This window comes from Pipistrellus kuhlii, unplaced genomic scaffold, assembly GCF_014108245.1.
Source record: "Pipistrellus kuhlii isolate mPipKuh1 unplaced genomic scaffold, mPipKuh1.p scaffold_m20_p_35, whole genome shotgun sequence".
Lineage (NCBI taxonomy): Eukaryota > Metazoa > Chordata > Mammalia > Chiroptera > Vespertilionidae > Pipistrellus > Pipistrellus kuhlii.
In genome coordinates, this window is record NW_023425535.1 from 409951 (window position 1) to 431958 (window position 22008).

The 22008-nt window shown below is 38.7% G+C and overlaps 1 protein-coding gene across 2 annotated transcripts in view; it reads left to right on the forward strand.

Moving 5' to 3' along the window:
- The first annotated feature begins 6666 nt into the window (after positions 1-6666).
- The window catches only part of LOC118732138 (enhancer of rudimentary homolog), a 30876-nt gene continuing 15534 nt past the window's right edge, over positions 6667-22008 (forward strand). The window contains exons 1-3 of one of the 2 annotated variants that reach the window (XR_004992060.1): positions 6667-7024; positions 11863-11868; positions 12884-12896. Coding sequence is in view for 1 of the 2 variants with exons in the window: in XM_036461220.1 (XP_036317113.1) it covers positions 6709-6999 (291 nt within the window). In the remaining variant the exon portion in view is untranslated. Of the gene's footprint in view, positions 7027-11862; positions 11869-12883; positions 12897-14104; positions 14111-17451; positions 17456-22008 lie in introns of both variants that reach the window. The other variant, XM_036461220.1, reaches the window with a different exon arrangement.

Sequence of the window (22008 nt, forward strand, 5' to 3'; positions counted from 1 at the left end):
TCCTCTGGCATTGTCTCCAGGACTAAGGATAGGATTCTTACTAACTCAATAGGAATTACTGCCGATTGCACAATCCTGATAGCAGAACTCATCCAAAACTATCAAGGACTCTGTAGCTGGGTTTCCAATTAAAAATATACATATTGTTTAAGGCAGAGCTATTAATGCTTATGGGAAGGAAGGGGCTTAGATGTTAGGGCTAACTCTGTAGGTCACTAGAAGTGACAAACACTAAGTAAACAGCCCTACCGAATCCACCACTTCCACCACATAGGTTCTCCTATGATCTGGCTTTTAAATCATCTCATTTCCTATCTCCCACCAATGAGCTACCTGCTAACTTGGAAATGGTAGAGAAAGTGGCATCTAGCCTATGGCAAGAACTTAGAAAAAGAATATATAGCCATTTGCATTAATTTATATCTTGGTGTCCAGGTTTTTATATCTTGAAAGTATGGAAAAAAGAAACTAAAGAGATGATCTTAGAGCAAAGTTTAGATAGTTATCACGGAGAAATCATAAAGAATAAGATAGTTTCCACTTTCTGAACGGACATGTAAACTAGTCATCACCCCCATTCTCACAACAAGCAAAAAGCTTATGAAACAAAACAAAATCTTTCCTTATACCCATAAAAAAATTGAGGTCTCAGGGCAAAATGATATCTCTGAAATTGGAGGAAGAGGTGAACAAAGAGAATTGCAGCTTACTGAAAATAGATGCTTCCAGAGCCAGAGTTACAGCTAAAAGATAAGTGCTTAGATTCTATTTAAGCAGGAGTCTCTAGGGAAAGCCAAAGATAACAGGGGAGAGAAAAATAAGAACATTAGAGAGTTTTGAAACCTAAGGCTACAGAGAAGAGTCAACACAGCATAATTTCTATTCAGGTAAAAAAAAAAAAAAATACCCCCCCCCCCCAAACTAAAGTCTTACTAACCTTAGTTTTTATTATTCAATGCATTTTGTCTGACTTTCAAAAAAAAAAAATGTTTGAGCCATGCTACAAGGCAAGATAGAACACAGTATAAAGAGACAAACCAAGCAACGGAATCAGATTCAATTATGATACCGATTTTGGAATTATCAGAGCAGGAATTTAAAATAATAATAATAATTAATATACTAAGGGTTCTAATGGAAAAAGTGGACAACATGAGAGAACAGATGGGTAATGTAAGGAGAGGGTTCAAAACTCTAAGATAGAATCCACAGGAAATTCTAGAAATTAAACATATGCTATCAGAAAGAATATCTTTGATGGGCTCACTACTCACTAATGCACATTGTCGAGGAAACAATCAGTGAGCTTGAAATATGTCAATAGAAAATTCCCAAACTGCAGTGTGAAGGGAAAAAAATAATAAAAACCCACAGAACATCCAAAACCTGTGGGATATTTATTCATATGCAAAATGGGAATACCAGGAAATAAAGATGGGGACAGAAGAAATATTTGAAGCAATAATAGCTAAATTTTTAAAAAACTAATGACAAATCCAAACCACTGATCCAGGAAGTTTAGAAAACACCAAGCAGGATAAACATAAAAAACCTATACCTAGGCATATGATCTTACTTAATAATAAACAAACATGTAAGTCTGCTACATCCTCTAGCCAATCAAGAGTGGTATGCAAATTAATACAACAAAGATGACAGTTAATTTGCATACATAGGCGTAAGTGACCAGGGTGGGCCAGATGCTTGCATTGTAGCCATGGTGATGACACAGGTATTCTGCCACACCCATGGTTTCTCAGGGCCTCTGGGCAGGGTGGGAAGGCAGCCTTGGAGCAGAAAGTTGGTGCTGGCAGCCAGGGAAAGGAAGGCCCATTCTAGCACAAATCTTCTATTCAATCTGCAAAAAAACAAGATAAAGAGAAGATCTTGAAAGAAGCTGAAAGGAAAGAACCTTACCTATTGATAGGAGCAAGGATAAGAATTACATCAGACTTCTCTTCAGAAAACATTCTTGTTTTCTTCAGAATGAAATACTTAGAGTGTTTAAAAAACTTAGCCTAAATATTGTGTTAAGAAAAAATATTCTTCAAAAGTAAAGAAAAAATAAAGATGTTCTCAGACAAAAAATAAATAAATAAATAAATAAATAAAATTTAAAGGAATTTATTTCTAATAAACTTGCCTTGCATGAAATGTTAAAAGAAGTTCTTCCAACAGAAGGACAATTATATAGATGCTTAGTGGTTTTTTAAAAATATTTTTATTGATTTTTTACAGAGAGGAAGAGAGAGGAATAGAGAGTTAGAAACATTGATGAGTGAGAACCATTGATCAGCCGCCTCCTACACACCCCCTCTTGGGGATGTGCCCACAACCAAGGTACATACCCTTGACCAGAATCAAACCCGGGACTTTTCAGTCCACAGGCCGAAGCTCTATCCACTGAACCAAACCAGCTTCAGCTCTTTTCATATGTTTATTGCCCATCTATATAATGTCTTCAGAGCTGAAAATTCAGGCAATTTGTCCATCTTTTAATTGAATTGCTTGATTTTTGGTATTGAGTTGAATTCTTTATACAATTTGAATATTAAGTCTTTATCAGCTGTAACATTGGCGAATATGTTCTCCCATTCAGTGAGTTGCTTTTTATTTTATTGATGGTTGCTTTTACTGTGAAAAAAAACACACAAACATTTTAGTTTGATGTAGTCCCATTTGTTTATTTTTTATTTTATTTCCCTTGCACAAGAAAATATATCTGAAAAGTAATGCCAGGAGATATGTCGGATATTTTACTGTCAATGTTTTCTTTTAGGATTTTTATGGTTTTAAGTGAAACCACTAACTCTAATGCAATTTGAGTTTATTCTTGTGTATGGTGTAATAAGGTGGTCTAGTTTCATTTTGGCACATATCTATACAATTTTTCCCCAGCACCATTTATGAAATACACAATCTTTACTGTATTGTATGTTCTTAACTCCTTTGTAAAAAAGTAATTAACTATGAAGAATTTGGTTTATGTTCCCTCTATTCCCATGTTATTGAGAGTTTTTTTTTTTTTTTTTTTTTTTTTTTTTTTTAAATATATTTTATTGATTTATTCACAGAGAGGAAGAGAGAGGGATAGAGAGTTAGAAACATCGATGAGAGAGAATCATCGATCAGCTGCCTCTTGCACACCCCTACTGGGGATGTGCCCGCAACCAGGTACATGCCCTTGCCCGGAATCGAACCTGGGACCTTTCAGTCCGCAGGCCGACGCTCTATCCACTGAGCCAAACCGGTCCCGGCATTGAGAGTTTTTATCAGAAATGGATGCTAAAAATTGTAAAACACTTTTTTTCTGCATCTATCGATATGATAATGTGGTTTTTATCATTCATTTTGTTTATGTGGTATGTCAAGTTTATTGATTTTCAGATATTGTACTAATAAATTCCACATGATCATGGTATATAATCTTTTAAATGTATTGCTGGAACCAGTTTGCTAACATTTTGTTGAGGATTTTAGCATCTACGTTCATTATGGATATTGACCTATAATTTTTTCTTTGTAGTGTCTGTATTTGGTTTTGAAGTTAGGATAATCCTGGCCTCATAAGAATAAATTGGGAGTCTTCATTCCACTTGAATTTTTTGGAACAGTTTGAGGAGGATATGTATTAATTCTTCTTTGAAGAATGTTTGATAAAGTTAACCTGTGAAAACTATCCAGTCTAGGTCTTTTGTTTGTTGGGAGATTTCTGATTACTGCTTCAATTTTACTAAATGTAATCTGTCTATTCAGATGATCCTATTCTTCCTGATTTGATTTTGGAAGATTGCATATTTCCTAGAATTTATCCATTTTGTCTAGGTTATCCAATTTCTTGGCATATAGTTCTTCATAATATTTTCATACTGTCATTTGTATTTTTTTGGTAGCAGTTGTTATTGCTCTTTCACTTCTGATTTTATTACTTTATTTCTCTCTTTTTTTCTTGTAAAGGTTCATCAATTTGGTTTATCTTTTCAAAAAACCAGGTCTTGTTTTCATTGATCTTTTGTATTATTTTTTTAGGCTCTATTTCAATTACTTGTGCTCTGTTCATTATTATTTTCTTTCTCCTACTCACTTTGGGCTCTGTTTGTTGTTCTTTTTCAAGTTCCTTTAATTGTAAAGTTAAATTGTTTATTTGAGATTTTTCTTGTTTCTTAAGGTTGGCTTATAATGTTATCAATTTCCCACTTAGAACTGCTTTTGCTGTAACCTGTAGATTTTGTATTGTTATGTTTTTATTTTTATTTGTCTCAAGGTATCTTTAGTTTTCTTTCTTGATATTGTTAACCCATTCATTCTTTAGTAACATGCCATATGCTTTTGTATGTTTTTCAGTTTTTTTATTCTGATTAATTTCTGGTTCCATAACTTTATGGTCAGAGAAGATGCTTGATATGATTTCAATATTCTTAAATTTATTGAGACTTCTTTTGTGTCCTAATGTACACTGAATGGCCAGATTATTATGATCTTTGAATGCATAATAATCTGGCCACTCAGTGTATCCTATATAGTAAAAGGCTAATATGCAAATTGTCCCCTCAACCAGAGTCCACTGGATCTGTAAAGAATAATTTCAATTTGGAATGGAAATTGAATAAGGAATCTTAAAAAGGCACTGGGAAGGTAAACATAAAATGCAGAGTGGGGCAAAAGTAGGTTTGCAGTTGTGAGTACTGAAAACAAAGAATTTTTTCTTCTACAGTTATTTATTAACTAGAAGCCTCAGTGCCCGAAATTTATGTATGGGGGGATGCCTGGCTTGCACCCTCTCCAATCTGGGACCCCTCGGGGAATGTTTGACTGCCAGTTTAAACCAGAAGTCAGACATCACTTTCACAATCCAGGAACACTAGCTCCTACTGTAATCATTTGCCTGCCTGTCTGCCTGATCACCCTTAACCACTCTGCCTGTCTGCCTGATCACCCCTAACCACTCTGCCTGTCTGCCTGATCACCCCTAACTGCCTCTGCCTGCCAGCCTGATCACTCCTAACTTACCCTGCTGCTGGCCTGATCGCCCCTAACTTGCTCCCCTGCTGGCTTGATCACCCCTAACTGCCTCTGCCTCAGCTCTGGCCTAAGCTGCAGTCTGGCCTCTCTCTGCGGAAGGCGACTTGGTGGATCAGGGAAGGACCCACCACCGTTACCCCACTGCTGCTGCCACTGCCAGCCTGAGCCTTGGCCCTTCGCAGCTGTGCAGCTTTGTTCAGAGGGGTGTCCCGGAACGTTGTCCGCCCTAATTATCATATTACCCTTTTATTAGTATAGATTATTGTATTATTTTCCATACAATACTATAAAACTACTTTTGTTCCACCCTGTATAAAAGACATGCTAAAATTTACTTAAGCATTTAAAGAACTTTTGGGGAAGATAAGATTATAATTTTAAATTATGGAGTTCTAATCAGTAGAGTTATGATAATTCCTTAGCAATTAGATAAAGAATATTTATTTAATTAAATATTGTATTTTTTTCTGACAACTAGCTTGTACAGCATTAGATAGAAAACAATTGGAAATAAGTGAGTCCTTCCTATTGGGGCATGTTAAAAGGGAAATCGGGAGGAATGTGTGGAAGCACACTGAAGAAGAAATTCCCACATGAAAGGGAATGGGCTTGCTGTTCTTAAGAAATCCTTTTAATTATATTGCAGGGAAAATCCGTACTTTTCCCGCTCAGCATCCCTTTCTACTTGTTTAGGCAATAGCATTCCAGTTTTACAGCACCATTGCTCAGTCTATGAAGTTTAGAGTCATGGCCCCTCCCTTAGCGTGAGGGGAGGCATATGACTCAGTCCAGGCCACCCAGAACACTGCCTCTCTCTGTCATAGTGATTAGCCCATGAGTGGACACACTGACCAATGACAACCCTCCTGGGGTTTAGGCCGGAATCACTAAGGAGGAGATGCTCCTGACCCCCTGAGATTATGAAGGCAGAATTCTGTAAATTAGTCCTTCTGCAACCATACCTTACAGAAGGACGACTAAGAATGCAGCTGGCACAGAGGAGAGGAAAGCTTGAGTCAGAGACAGGACACAGAGACTGTTCTGGTAACAGCTTTTAAACACTATCTCTACCCATTCCTCCCAGTTTAACGAGCCAATAAAACCCCCTTTCTTGTTTGAGTGGTTTGAGTCAGTTTTCTGTTAAATGCAGCCAAATTAGCCGTAATAACCTATATATGTTCTCTTCAAAACCACAGATACAGGGCAGCATTGTGGTTAAGTGCCAGAAACCAATCATTGTCTCACTAATAGAAAGAGGCTGGTCAACCTTGAAGCTCTGAAAGGTCAGAGCCAACCACACCCTATCTAATTGAGACAAGGGTAACTGAGGCAACTTTCCCATCTTATAATCATGTAAACCCTTACTGATATGTTAATCCATTTATTACCTGCCTAAGGGCTATGGGTGTATCCCAAAGCTGCTTAAGGGTGATGGGTGTATCCTATAGCCTCAATAAAAGGGAGAGCAAGGCCAGAGCCTAGCGGTAGTCTTCCCACTAGAGGTTGACTCCCACCTGGCCCCCAATTTGTCCCAAATTAACTCTTTTCTATTCTCTCTTCATTTTAGTGTTCGGCCTCCTCCAGAAACCGGACCCTGAGTGGGCCCTAATCACGCGGGTCGTGTTAAGGGTTCCCACAGTTAAGCTCGTGTGTGGCAGTGTGGCGGCGGCGGAAGAGTTTGGCGCGATGTCTCACACCATTTTGCTGGTACAGCTTACCAAGAGACCAGAAGGCAGAACTTATGCTGATTATGAATCAGTGAATAAGTGCATGGAAGGTGTTTGTAAAATGTATGAAGAACATCTGAAGAGAATGAATCCCAACAGCCACTCTATCGCATATGATTTCAGCCAGTTGTTTGACTTTATTGATGATTTGGCGGATCTCAGCTGTCTTGTTTACCGAGCTGATACCCAGACATACCAGCCTTATAACAAAGATTGGATTAAAGAGAAGATCTACGTGCTCTTTCGTTGACAGGCCCAACAGGCCGGGAAATAGTGTGTTGGAAGCATCTGGGAGCTGGGGGTGGGCTTGGAACACAAGTGTGTACAGCAGTCTGTATGAAGTTTTGTATTATAGTAATCCTGTTTCCATTTTGGTACACTCTAGCCAGGTTTGACTGTTAGATGATATGTGAGAATCTTGTTCAATCTGAACTCCCACCCCCCTTCTCTTTTTTTTTACTTAAACATTGTTATAATGACCTAGAAGGAAGTTTTTCTTTGTCAGTTAATGTTGACTCCAATCCTTCATATCTGCTTTATAACATTCTAACCCTTCTTCAGGTTGGGGTAGGGGGTAGTGACACAATTTAATTATGTGCTAAGATAAAGTCTTAGTGAAAAACAAATAAATGTTCTTTAGTTATAACCAAACAAACAAAACAAAACAAAACAAAAAAACAACACAGATACATTTTATGAAACAAAGTGTATGTGAAAATCTCTTCTCATTCTAGAGTATGAATGCCATTCATAAATATTGCAGGGCTAGCTAAATTCGGTACTCAAAAATATATGCCAGAGTTTAGTACACTTGTTAAAGCTAGATTACACATTTACCTTGAAGTGTTTCAGAAGCCAATCATAACAGAAGAAGAGCATTACTTACAACATCACCCAAAGACCAGTTGCAGAGTTTATATCTTACAGACAGCTCTCGGTGTGTCTCCTATGGGCCTTGGTGATGAGACCCCATTCTCACCAAGTTCCTAGGGTGAGAGCAATTAACACGCGTTGCCTGGGCCTCTCCACACTGCCCCTTAGTATCGACTGTGGGCATCACAGGAAAACAAAGGGAAAGAAAAGCTCATTTGTACGATGTCAAAACAACCAATGTATTTAATGTCTAATCACTGAGAAACAGTCAATAGCTCTGTCAATCTGGCTTCATTAAAGAGAAGAATTTATCAAATTTTGAAGACTGAATGGGTCATGTGTCCTTTAGACAGCATTTGCTGAGTGTCAGGGCCTCTGTATCTGGAAACGCAGGCTTATCCGTTCAAGTGGTTCACTGGTTCCTCAGGTGAGGGGTCAGCTCTGCTCAGTGAGCTGGAGGCCCTGGCAAAGGGCTCTATATCAGGAGGAAGGTGTGTTTTTTCCTCACTAACAGTGCAGTCTTCCCCTCAATAACCAAAACAACCTTTAGAAAGAACAAATTCGTAGGCTTCACAGTTCCTGATTTTAAAACTTATTACAAAGGTACAATAAACAAAACAGTGTGGTACTGGCATAAAGACAGACATAAAGTCCAGTAGAACAGAATGGAAAGCCCAGAAATAAACCCATGTGTATGTGGTCAAATGATTTTTTTTTTTTTTTTTTTTTTTTTTTTTTTTGTCAATAGCTTCTTACTGTTTAGTACAGTAGCTCCTATTTCTTTGTCCCTCAGGACACCCATGATAGATGGCAGTCATGTGACTGAAACACCATCATTGCACAGTCAGGGTTATGTACAACTTTTCACACCACAAAGGATTTAAGGCAGTTTATCAGAAAGTATCCTATCTAATAAAAAAGTAATATACAGATTGACCATCACTCCAACACAAAAGATCAAGATAGCTGCCCCCATGTGGTCAAAGATCCTGCCACCATGTGGACACAAGATGGCCACCACAAGATGGCCAGCAGGGGAGGGCAGTTGGGAGATACTAGGCCTGCAAGGGAGGGCAGTTGGAGGCAATCAACCCTGCAGGGGAGGGCAGTTAGGGGTGACCAGGATGATAAAGGAGGGAAGTTGGGGACAAATAGGCTGGCAGGGAAGCAGTTTGACATCAATCAGGCTGGCATGGGAGCAGTTAAACATCAATCTAACTGATGTCTAACTGCTCAGACAGGCAGTTGGCAGGCAGAAGTGGTTAGGGGCAATCAGGAAGGCAGGCAGGTGAGCAGTTGGGAGCCAGCAGTCCTGGATTGTGAGAGGGATCCCATATTAAATAGGGTTCATGCTGAACTGAGGGACACCACCCCTCCTGGTCTGTGCACAAATTTTGTGCACCAGGCCTCTAGTTGTAAATGATAGTCCTATATTCACTTGAAATGAATATATCTTCTGTTGCTTTAGGGTAAAATGCTGTAAAAATTTCAATTAAATCTTGGGTTAATCTGTCATTAAAGGCTGTTGTTTCACTCTTTATTTTCTGTCTGGAAGATCTATCACTTGATGAAAATGGGGTGCCAGAGTCCACTATTATGACTGTATTGCTATTGATCTCTCCCTTTGTGTCCATCAGATTTGCTTTATATACTTAAGTGCTCCTATGTTGGGTGTATAAATGTTTAGAAGGGTAATAATTGTTGGATTGAACCTTATCCTATCTAAGAAAAGAGTAATATGCAAATTGACCATCACTCCAACACACAAGATGGCCACCACAAGGTGGCTGGCAGGAGAGGGCAGTTGGGGAGGGGCAGCCCTGGTGGAGAGGACAGTTGGGGGGTGATCAGGCCTGTAAGGGAGGACAGTTTGGGGTGACCAGACCTGCAGTGGTAGACAGTTAGGGGCAACCAGGCCTGTAGGGGAGGGCAGTTGGGGGCGACCAGGTTGGCAGGGGAGTGGTTAGGGGATGATCAGTCTGGCTGGCAGGGAGGGCAATTAGGAGCAATCAGGCAGGCAAGCAGGTGGTCATTTGGGAGCTAGCAGTCCTAGATTGTGATAGGGATCCCAGATTGGGGAGAGTGTAGGCTGGACTTAGGGACACACACACACACAAAAACACACATACACACACATACCCCAGGCACAAATTTTGTGCACTGGGCCTCTAGTCCTATATAATAAAAGGTTAATATGCAAATAGACCAAATGGCAGAACAACCAAACAACAGAACCACCAATCACTATGTGGGCTGACCTCCAGGATGTGCATGTGGAACATAGCAGGGATTGGCAGCAGGCGGCAGAGCACAGAACATGGTGGATGTTGGCCACATCAGGATGGTAGACCAGGTGAATGGGGTCACCGGACCAAGGCGGGACACTGGTTCTGCCATCAGTGAGCCTCTGGTGATTACTGAAAATTCTTTGCTTGCTTGCTCTATGGTCTTGCCCAGTGCTCGCACCTGCTGCCATTGCTAGCCCTGCTGGTCCCAATAGCTCTGTGCCATCAGCATGTGGGAGTGGCAGCAGCAGATAGGGGACTGTGAGCCATAGTGGGAGGGTCTGAGTGGGGGCATGGAGGATGGGCAGAGACTCACCCCTGTGCCTACTGCAGCCACAGATCCTTTCAAGGTGCAGGAATTCATGCACTAGGCCCCTAGTATCATTATAAAATGTCATTCTTTGTTTCTTAATGTAGCCTTTGTTTTAAAGTCTATTTGATCAGATATAAACATTGCTACTCCAGGCTTTTTCTTTTCTATTTCTGTTTCATTGAAATATTTTTCCCCTTTTCTTTCAGTATGTGTGTCTTTTCATCTGAAGAGGATCTCTTGGAGATAGCATGTGTTTTTTAAATGAATTTATTCAGATACCCTATGTCTTTTGATTGAAGCATTTAATCCATTTATAGTTAAAGTGAGTATCCATAAGTATATAATTATTGCCATTTTATTATTCATATTTATGTTTTTCCCGTCTTCTTAAAGAAGTACCTTTAACATTTTTTGTAATACTGGTTTGGTAGTGATCATCTCCCTGAGCTTTTACTTGTCTGGGAAGCTCTTTATGTTTCGTTCAATTTTAAAATATATTTTATTGATTTTTTACAGAGAGGAAGGAAGAGAGATAGAGAGATAGAAACGTCGATGAGAAACATCGACCAGCTGCCTCCTGCACACCCCCTACTGGGGATGTGCCCTCAACCAATGTACATGCCCTTGACCGGAATCAAACCTGGGACCCTTTAGTCCGCAGACCGACGCTCTACCACTGAGCTAAACCAGTTTCGGCTATTTCGTTCAATTTTAAATAGCTTTGCTGGGAAGTAGGATCTTGTTTCTGTAAATAAGGCTATTTGGTCTTCACAGGGGGTGGAACAAAGAAACACACTTGCACAGGACTAAAAAAACAGCCCTGATATGCTGGGAACAGACAGCCTCCAAACTCTGGACCTCTGAGCCATGAAGTGCAGTCACAGTGATTTTGAAAATGTTCAGAGCATTTACAATCACCCACCATGACCATAACCTTGCAATAATTCACTCAAAAGTTATTAATTTTAAGCAATGCCATTCCTAATAAAATTTCTAAGATAAATTAGTTTGCAAAAATGTACATTCAAATAACTAAATGAGTTGACCTGCAAAGTCCAAGTGTTAGATATGAGCCAATTAAATGCTGGCAGGTGGCTGATTTGGAAGTCAGAGGAATTGATCTTAAATCATCCTTTTGGATTGAAATTAGATACAAGGCCCAGGGGACTGTTGGGGGTCACTAAATTTATGACTATTCAAGAAAGAATCATTATGGTTTATCTAAAAAAGGATTTGGTCCTTTTAAAGAGAAGGCAATACAGAACACATTCCTGTTTTATGACATCATAAAATATTTCATTGATAATATTTTAATAGAACCTGTTTGTTTCAGTGACATTGGATGGTGAATTTATAATTAAGCATTAATAATTAAGAATTTGATATTAAATGCCTCAATAAAAATTTATTATTGAAGGATACTGATTCTCTCTAATATTTTCATATATGTAGAACAATCCAATCAAATACAGCAAATGACTACTATAAAAAATAACTACTTAAAAAATTAGAATGCTACTAGCAAAGAAATTGTTATAGAAAAATAGTAATGAGGGAGAATCTTACTAACAGATGTTAGATCACTATAAAAGTTAGAAATAGACAAAAATGGTGATAGAGTTTATGTTAGTGTGAAGTTAAGTGAGAGGTAAAGATGGTGTGGTTACTTAGAAACCAGGATTAAATGGATAATCATTTGGAAAAGACAGAATAGATGTAGATCCCTATCTTGTGCCATATTTAATTCAAGTTGAGTAAAGATTTAAGTATAAAACATGAAAACATTGGAGAAATGTCTATTCAAGTCCTCTGCCCATTTTTAATTGGATTGCTTGTCTTGCTTGTTTTCTGGGTGTTAATTATATGAGTTTTTTTAAAAAAATAAATTTTGGATATTAACCCTTCATCAAATGTATCAATGGTGAATATCTCTTACCAATTGGTAGGCTGGATTTTCATTTAGTTGATGGTTTCTTTTGTTGTGCCCAAATTGTTTAGTTTGATGTTTATTTGTTTATATTTTCTTTTGTTTCAGTTGTCTGAGGAGACATAACAAAAATATTACTAAGATTAACATCATAGATTTTACTATGTTTTCTGCTATCAGTTTTATGTTTTTGTGTTTTACATTTACATTTTGAGTTATTCTTGTATGTGGTATAAGAATGTGGTCTAGTTTTATTTTTTGTGCATGTATAGATACAGTTTTCCTAATACCATATATTGAATAGGCTATTATTCCCCCATTCTATGTTCTTGCTTCCTTTATCATAGATTAATTGTTCACATAGGTGTGGATTTATTTCTGAGTTTTCTATTTTCCATTGATCTATGTGTATGTTTACACAATTGAAAAAATAAGATGTGGTACACATCTAGTATATGATGAAATATTACTTGGTCATAAAAAAGAATAAAATCTTACCATTTTATGGATGAATATACAGGGGATTATGCTAAGTGAACTATGTCAGACAGAAAAAGACAAATATCATATGATTTTACTTATGTAATCTAAAGAACAAAATAAGTAGACAAAACAGAAACAGATTCTTCAATACAGAGAACATCTGATAGTTACCAGATGGAAAATGGGATTGGCAGAATGGGGTGGAAAAAAAAGATATTAAGAAGTACAGATTGCCAAAACCGGTTTGGCTCAGCGGTAGAGCGTCCGTCTGCGGACTGAAGGGTCCCAGGTTCAATTCCGGTCAGGGGCATATACGTTGGTTGCGGGGACATCCCCGGTGGGTGGTGTGCAAGAGGCAGCTGGTTGATGATTCTCTCTCATCGACGTTTCTGGCTCTCTATCTCTCTCCCTTCCTCTCTGTAAAAAAATCAATAAAATATATTAAAAAAAAAAGAAGTACAAATTGATAGTTACAAAATAGTCGTGGGGATGTAAAATACAGCAAAAGGACAATTGCCAATAATTTTGTAACAACTATGTATGGAGCTAGATGTGTACTAGATTTATTGGGTGGATCACTTTGTAGATTTTATAAACATCTAACCACTATGCTGTATACCTGAAACTAATATAAAATAATATTTAATGTCAACTGTAATTAAAAAATAAAATAGAGCCCAGCTGTGTGGCTCAGAGGTTGAACATTGACCTATGAACCAGGAGGTCACAGTTTGATTCCTGGTCAGGTCATATACTCGGGGTTGGCAAACTCCATCCCCAGTAAGGGGCTTGCATGAGGCAGCCAATCAATGATTTTCACACATCATTGATGTTTCTATCCTTCTCTTCCTCTCCCTTCCTCTCTCTGAAATAAATAAAAACATAAAAATAAAATTTAAAAACCCACAACCTGAAAACATTATGTATAGAAACCATATAAATGAGTCTTTAAATAATTTTGATGAGAAGGTAGAATTTCTAAACAGAACCCAAGAAACACAGAACCCTCAGAGAGATAGCTTTGAAAACTCTTACATATAAAAATAAAGATCAGCACATATTTTCTTCAAAATATCCCAAGAAAGTAAAATAAACTATGATTAGGACAATAGAGATGCTTCCTTTAGTTGATATGTAGGGACAACAAATTGCTCAAGCAGAAAAGACTGATCCTTATCCTTTGATTTTAATTAATTTAGGTTATGTATTTAAAAAATTTTAAAAAATACATCTACTTCTCCCCAGTGCCCTACTAAAAAATCTCCAGAGTATCAAACCAAACAAACAGACAAACAAACAAAATGATACTTGTCACTTAAAAAATTAAAAATCAAACAAATTTATATCAAATTCTTGGTTTAATGCAAAAATGAAAATTGAAGTTAAGAAAGATCAACAATTAGAGCACTAAACAGCTACATCCATTGGCTGGAGCCAGTGCAGCACTGCCAGGGATATTTCATGACTTTCAAAGCGTGTAGTATGTCAGAATGAAATATAAAAGTCAGAGCATAGTTTTTGTTTCTTTTTCTCCATGCAATTAATAAAAGCAAAAGGGAATGCATCCATTAAAGTACTGGGGGCACAATGGTTTGGGTAGGGTGCGCCATCAACTGATGCGGAGATTCAGAAAATGTTGAAAAGAAATGGGAGAACCCATTATATGAAAAAGAGGAGAAACCAAAAACCAGAACCTGGCCACAGAAGGGGCTGCAGAGGAGGTGGGAAACCTCTTGTTCTAGAAAGTGTCCAGGGAACCCCAAGCTCTCAGTGCCCTGATTGTTTCTAGGGACCCACAGCTAACCTGTCCCCTCTCTCCAGCACACACAGTTTTAATTCTTCCTCCACCTCCAATCACAGAAGGAATAGTTAGCTGTCTAGCATTTTCTAGCTGACAAACCAAAAGACTAAATCTGAGAGTTCTTTTAAGAAAAATGCAAAGACTTGAAAATTAGGATATAGGCGTTGGCACCCCTTTAGGGGCCTCTCTGTGCACACCTCACTGGGGATGTCATTTCAGAGAATGAAGAACAAAGATGCATCTGAGAGACTCAGTGCTCCCCAAGATTGTTTGAAATGAAGATCAGAATAAATTGGCTTGAACACAGATTATTGTTTTCCAAAATCACTAGCAGTCAGTGCTCATGTAGAAGGCCAGTTGAGCTATAGACAAAAACAAGAAGTAATCTGAGATAAAATATGTGAGCCTGCTACATCTCAAATCATTCATTTAGATGATTTCTTCTTAACATCTTCACACAGACTTCTGAGCACCCATCTCCACAGACTAGTGCCCCTACAATTTATGGCTTCCAGTTTCTATTGGGCAATCAAAACTTGTCTGCCTTGTGTTTTTTTTTCTTCCCTCTAGCGATATTAGAAGATGTCACTCTCCTTCCAATAAATCATTGATCACCACCCTCCTGTCCTAGGCTAACACCTCCTCTTAGATTCTCATCCTTTCAAATCATGACTTACACAGGAACAAAGCTTTTTCCTGGACTCCTCTTAATGTGCCCCTTTCCAGATCCAGGCCTGTGTGTTTCACAGGGGCAGGATCTGCCTTGACTCCCTGTTTCTCCCCAGTTATCTGTGTACTGGTTAAGCAAGGCTGGAAGAGATGGCAAACACGAAAGGACCAAAGTGTCCAAATAGCCTGAGCTGAAAGTAGACACAGTCCACTTACTACAAAAGGTGGAGTTCTGGGACTTGCCCCAAGCCTGCTTCCTTTCAACCAGATGGCTGTTGAATGGCACTAAGGGGTACGGAGAATGGAGGATGTGTTTCCCTCAGAAAACTTCATGTTGGCTCCATTGCACCTTCAGTAAGATGATGGGCAGCCTGTACTCAGCTTCTGGCTCCTTTGTTTTTCCGAAGGAGGCATTTTCCTGGGATAAGCAAACTGGCCTTCAAAAAATTGTTGAAGAGGCACCTTTGCCTGGATCTGTTTCTAGTATCATAATTTGAATTTGAAAGAGTAAATTTACTAAAAGCAAGAGCTTGGCTTGCCGAGGTTAAGTTATAATAAGAGGGCAGATGAGACTACCATGGATAGTTACTTGGGTTTATCTATAGAGCAGTTAATGAAAACATCAGACCTGAGTCCTAGGGGATGGGGCAAAGGAGGTGAGAGCCAGGCCACAAAGCTTCGAGTGGGACTCACAGCATAGAAATGGAAAGTCCCATTATCTGTGCCGATGGAACTGTCCTATAGTCACACTAATACAGTAGCCAGTACCTACACAAGGCTATTGAGTTTGTGAAATGTGAACAGGGCAGTGCTAAAGGACTTTTTGATATGAAATTTTTTAATAGATGAGAGAAAATTAAACAAAAATTTGGTGCATGTATACTTGATATATAACCCATAATCTTATTCATAGGCAAACAACCACAAAAAAGCACCCTGAACAAGACTTGTGGGCCAATCAAGTGTTATTGGTATATTTCACGGTGAATATACCTGCATGGCCGTTGAGCTGTAGCTGAAGGACAGCCTAGAGGAGAGCCAGGAAGAGGCAGTGTGACTGTGGCTTTAGAAGAGATGGTACACAGAGAACACTCAGGGGACAAAACAGCGTGGCAGTGCTGATGGAGAACAGCCTGGAATGTTAAAGTCAGACATGCTCCTTTCTTCATGTCCAATTGTTACTAGAGAATCAAACTATTCTGTTGCTCCTGGGAGTAGGGTTTTTATGATATCTTTTAGAAAATGATTTTTTAAGACTTGCTTGGGAGGGTGAATGGTTTTTAAGGGTGTGGAATTATATTTCTTGGGTTGTAAAGTCTCATGGCCCTTAACACAGTCCTGAGAAAGGTGCATCTGGGTTCCAGTAGAATCAAAAGCAGGTCCAGTGTCCAGAGCTTCTACTCCATGCTACAGCCAGGTCCATACAGTTAGTCCAGATTCAGTCCATTCATCCATCGTGTGGAGTCTACATGGCTGTGGGCCACTTGGACAAATGGAGGAGAATGCACCCTCTGCATCAGGAGCCCCAAAATAGCTAGAGGGCCAAGAGCCAAGGGCCAAGAGAACAAACATCTTTTGCTCAGAAGTTTAAGTATTCAGGTTCCCCACCCTTGTAGTAGCCATGCCTATTCTGGCCAGTTACCTGTTCCCAGATGTGATTGACAGATAGGTAAGCACTTTCCCATGTGACTCAGACCTTATGGGGCATGTGTCTAAACTGCCTTTGTTCAATCCCTTCCCCCAATGATCAGGGGGGAACAGACTTGGTTAATGTTAAATTACAGCTTTCTAGCAAATCTGTATAAATGGCATGCTTATATTATCCAGTCTTCCCTGGATTCCTTTCCTGTTAAATAATAATCAGATTATTGCAGTGGTATCACAACGTCTTTCCTAATCATTGAGGTGTCTGGGGGTTGGAGAACACAACAAATGTATAGAGTGGCAAATTCCAAATATTGAAAGTCAACCAGGAAAGCTTTTCTAAACTCTTCTCCAATCCAATGGGCCACAGAGAGAGAAGATATATGGTAATCAGTGTCCAGGACCACAGAACTAGGGGCTCCAGAGCATGGGAGGAAGGTAGGCAAGAGACCTGGAGACGTCTTCTGTGCGGCTAGCCTGCCATATAAAATCCATTCCTTTATTTCATTATCAGTTAATATTTATATACTTCTTAGTGCAAGGGATACAGGAATAAACAGAAGAGACATTATACTTGACATCAATGAGCTAAAATTCCACCAGGGAAGACAAATGTTAAGTACATAATCATACTAAGAGTTAATAAATCCCAATTGTATTGGCCGCTATGAAGGAATATGACTGGCAAAGGGGACCTACTTGTGAAGGGGAGTTGGGTAGGGCTGTACCAAAGCCTCTGTTAAGAAATCATATTTTAGCCGCTACCTGAAATGTATTATTCTACTGAAATGTCCAGAAGGATAAAAGAGAAGAACATTCCAGGAGAGAAAATCATTTGGGGATCTGAAAGACCAGTGTGATCAGAGATGGTAGATAATGAGTTAGCTATAGGCATGGGGTAGTCACAGAGGGCCTGGAGCACATTCCAGGATGTTGGCATTTTATCTTACGGGGTTTGAGGTAGGCTTTTTCCCTGAAAACTCACATATGCTCCAAGAATCTGCAAGGTCATTTGGGTGGCCCACATTCTCTTCTCCAGGCACGACTGCATGTGGAAGGGATGGTGGAGAGGTTGGCTAGGATTTGGGCAAGTGCACTATGGGATAGCAAAGGTGTCCATCTGTTCTGACCAATTTTGACACTAAAAAAACTTTAATTTTGTAGAGCCTGTCTTCTTTGGGGTTGCTGTAGAGTCATCCAAGCTGTGGCTTACACCCAAGGTCATTAATTATTAAATGACAGTGAGGCCTTTTCAGGGCATGCATTTGTGGTGAGAACTTTATTACAAGTAATCCCCACAGAATTGACCTCCACATTCAAACTCATCTCTGACTGAACAGATGGTAAATGTCTGCATTTGCCCATGTTTCACCTCAGTGTTATCAGATGCTTCATTTTTCTCAGGCATTGTGCTGAGTTCTTCATTATGGTATATGGAACTGAAAGCTTCCATAATCTAGGCTCCACATCCAATTTGTAATTTTGTGAGGAAACAAGAAACCTTAGAACCTGTTCAGATCTCCAGATCTGGTACGGTGAGTAAGAGTTCTATACATAGAGTTGTAGTCAATTGTCACTGTTTACCCAGTTAAATTTGCATTTCAGATGATTAACAATTTACTTTTTAGCTTAAGTATATTCCAGGTTATGGAAATATTGGATGAGACAGGCTTATACTAATAAAAGTATTTGTTTATCTAAGATGCGAATTTAACTGCTTATTCTGTATTTTATCTATCAATCCTATGTGTGAGTGACATCTCATTATCATAGAGGGAAGATGGAAAAAAATTTGGGAAATGTTTGAAAAGCAAACTGGTATAGTTTGGAATAACTTGAATGACCACAGGGTTTTGTAGTCTTTTGGATCTGAAAGGAAACCCTAAGGAATTGGAACCTTGTGGAATGAACCAAATATGGGGTTCGTCCAACCTAGCTTTGAACTTCAGTTTCATTATTGAGTTATCTTGTGCAAACCTTGATTTCTCTGAAATTTAGGCTTCTTATTTACATAAGAACTAATAATACTTATTTTTAAGAGTTTAAGTAAATGTTAAAGATAATCTATGCCAAGCATGTGGCACCTGGTTAATACATGCATTTAAAAATACACAGTAAAACGGGTCTACATCCTCCCCAAAGGAGACAAACATAATTAAGGAGAACAGTCCATTAGAAAACCAAAGGACAGGTGACGCCTGCAGGCAGCTGTAGAGAGACCTAGATGGTGTTAGTAAAGAGGTTGTGCATCTGTGGAAATAAGATAAGGTTTAGAAAAGGCATTTCAGCAGGTGAACATCATGAAGTAGCTATGTGTCTACCCAATTGTACTAAGAGGGTCACGAAAGAGTGGAGAGAGGACACCTTCTGTGGGCCAGGCAGGGAGTGGACAGCATCTGCATGGCATTTTATAGGATGTCCACTACCCTTTGCCACGGGTTCAAAAGAGAATCCTAATTCTCATTTTCTTAATTAAAAGCTGGACTCAGTGACTCACTTTTCACAAGTAGATTTGGATGGAGGTGATGATGTAGGACTTCTAAGACTAGGCCATGTAAGGAACAGCATCCTCCTTTCTCAGGGATCCTTGCTCCAGGGGAAGCTGGATGACATAGTGTAAGGGCACTCCAGTAACCCTATGGAGAAATCCACAGGGTGAGGAACCGAGGCCTCCTGCCAACTACTGTGTGAGGGAGCCATCATGGAAGAAGATCGTCCAAATTGTAGCCAAGCCTTCAGATGACTTCATGAGTGAACCTAAATCAGAACCACCAAACTAAGTGGTCTCTAGATTCCTGACCATCAAAACTATGTGAGAGGATAAATTCTTGTTTTAAGTGCTAAATTTTGATGTAATTTGGTATGTAGCAATGAATAATTAACACAATTAATAATATTAGCTATCATATATTGACTGCTTATTGATTACTAATATATGTCAAAGATTCTACTAAACATTTCACACAGGCTATCATTTCCATCTAATTTGTAGACGAGGAAACTGAAGTAGAAAAAGGTTACATAACTTGTCTAGTGGAAATACATAGTATATAAATAACCTAAATACAGCTACGTTCTCCTTTCACATGTGCTCACTCTAATATATTTTTGTTTTACTGCTGTACTCTATGTTTTCCTTACTAGATTATAAATCCCACGAGGTTAGGATGTTTTCTACTCATAGCATTGGAACCTAGCAGAATGCTTAGAATTCAGTATGCCTGAAATTTTAATAAATTACAATAAATAAGTGAATGATGAAGAAGTAAAATAAAAATTATCACACACCAGCTGTTTGCCCACGAAACTTGAATGTTTGAGTGTAACATCAAGCTACATATGAGAGCTTCACTGTTGGGGGATAAGTATGTGCCCTCTTGTTAAATATCTGAAAAATTGAACTTATCTTATTGCCAATTTTAGATGGTGCAAAATGCCCTAATCTAACCCAGAAACCTAATGTTTCATGAATTTGCCCTTAAATCCAAGGAAAATTGGAAATAACCTAAATAACCACAGTGGAGTTTAATAAATTATGGCAGGTCAGTGCAGTGAAATTTTATCCAACCACCAAAATTATAAAACTATGTTGAAACAAGAAAAAATGTTTCAATGTGTATTATTTGAAAATAGCAGAAAAAAGTAAATTTTAAGAAAATTCCCATTATGTATTATTTAGTTATTAAAATATGAAGACTATTTTTACTCATGGAGTGACATCAAAGATATATTTTTAAGTTCTAATGTTACATGTGACTAGTATTGTATAAAATTGTATGTTTCATTATAAAATAAAAAAGGCGACATGTTGGTGTGGCTCAGTTGGTTGAGTGTCATCCTGTGCAACAAAAGGTTACAAGTTCAATTCCTGGTCAGGGCACATGCCCAGGTTGCTGGTTGGGTTGCATGTGGAAGGCAACTAATCAATGTTTCTCTCTCTCTCTAAAATTTATATATGAGGATTATTTCCAAAAATTATACTACCCTAAATGGCAATAAACACTGGAAGAGCATTCATAAGAAACTTTGTTCTTGTGTGTAAAGCCTGTCATGTCAATGATCATGCCAATGGCACCACATGTCAATGAGCACATCACCCAGCACAGAGCAAAACCAATTGGATATTAACTAATCTCAGACAGAAGACTCAGCATAGTATACCCAGAATATAATAGTTCTCTCTACTGTCTGGTATTTAAGTTCTCCTCACTTAGGGGTGTGGAGATGGAAGCACATGTAAGATGAACATTCAGATCTCTGCAGACTTAATTAAATGACAGAGCATGATGCAGACTATTAGGCTATATCATGTATATTTTATGCCATAATGGCATGCTACTACTATGCCTATTTTACAGATGGTAAAATTGAGGTCCAGAGAGTCTGAGGAACTTAATATGTTGGCTTATAGTGTGGCTTCACATGTGAGACTAAGTGGATTCACATTTTTTTCTCAAATATTTAACAAATATGGGACTTGAGGAAGTTGCTTAGTCTAAGACTCAGGGTCACTTAAAAAGTGGGGCAAAAAATATCCTTAACTTGTAGAATTCTTATGAGAATCATGTGAATGAGCTCACCTGAAGCTCCTAGCAGAATCTGAACATGCTGATAATTTAATCAATATTAGCTTTTGTATTGTTTATGTATCAAGCATGAAAGATCAGAGCTAGAATTCCAATTATCAGTTTGTTTTATGGCTGCAAACCTGACATTGTTTTGGTCATAGCTAACACTGCCATAAGGAAGGAGTGAGACCTTGAGCAGTTTGTTTCCTTTCACAGAGGGTATTCTGTAATGGGCTATGGTGCTTAGGGTTGGGTAGATTGCTTCTAGCTCTGGGATACTGTTACATATTCACTCATTCACTCATGCATTCCTTCTTGGGTGCACACAATAAAAAATGTGTGGCCTCAATACCTTACAGGGTGCAGAGATGGTCCTACCCCAAAGGCAATTTAGAAAAGATGTGTGCATAATACAGTGCATGGTCAGGCAGAAAACGAAAGGGTGCTATTAGCAGGAGAAAGACAGATGCACGTCTTTGGGACTTCAGAATGAAATAATCTACTTTCAAAGTTTAGGATGAGGGGAAGTTAAGTGGAAAGTAGAGCTTTCAGGATGGACCTTGAAAATCAAGTGGGCGGGAGGACTATTCTCCAATGAGCTTGGAGAGGGAGGAAGGCAGGGCGGCCACCCATGAGAACATCAAATACACAGAATATAGAAATGTGGATAACCACACAGAGAAGTGGTGGACAGTC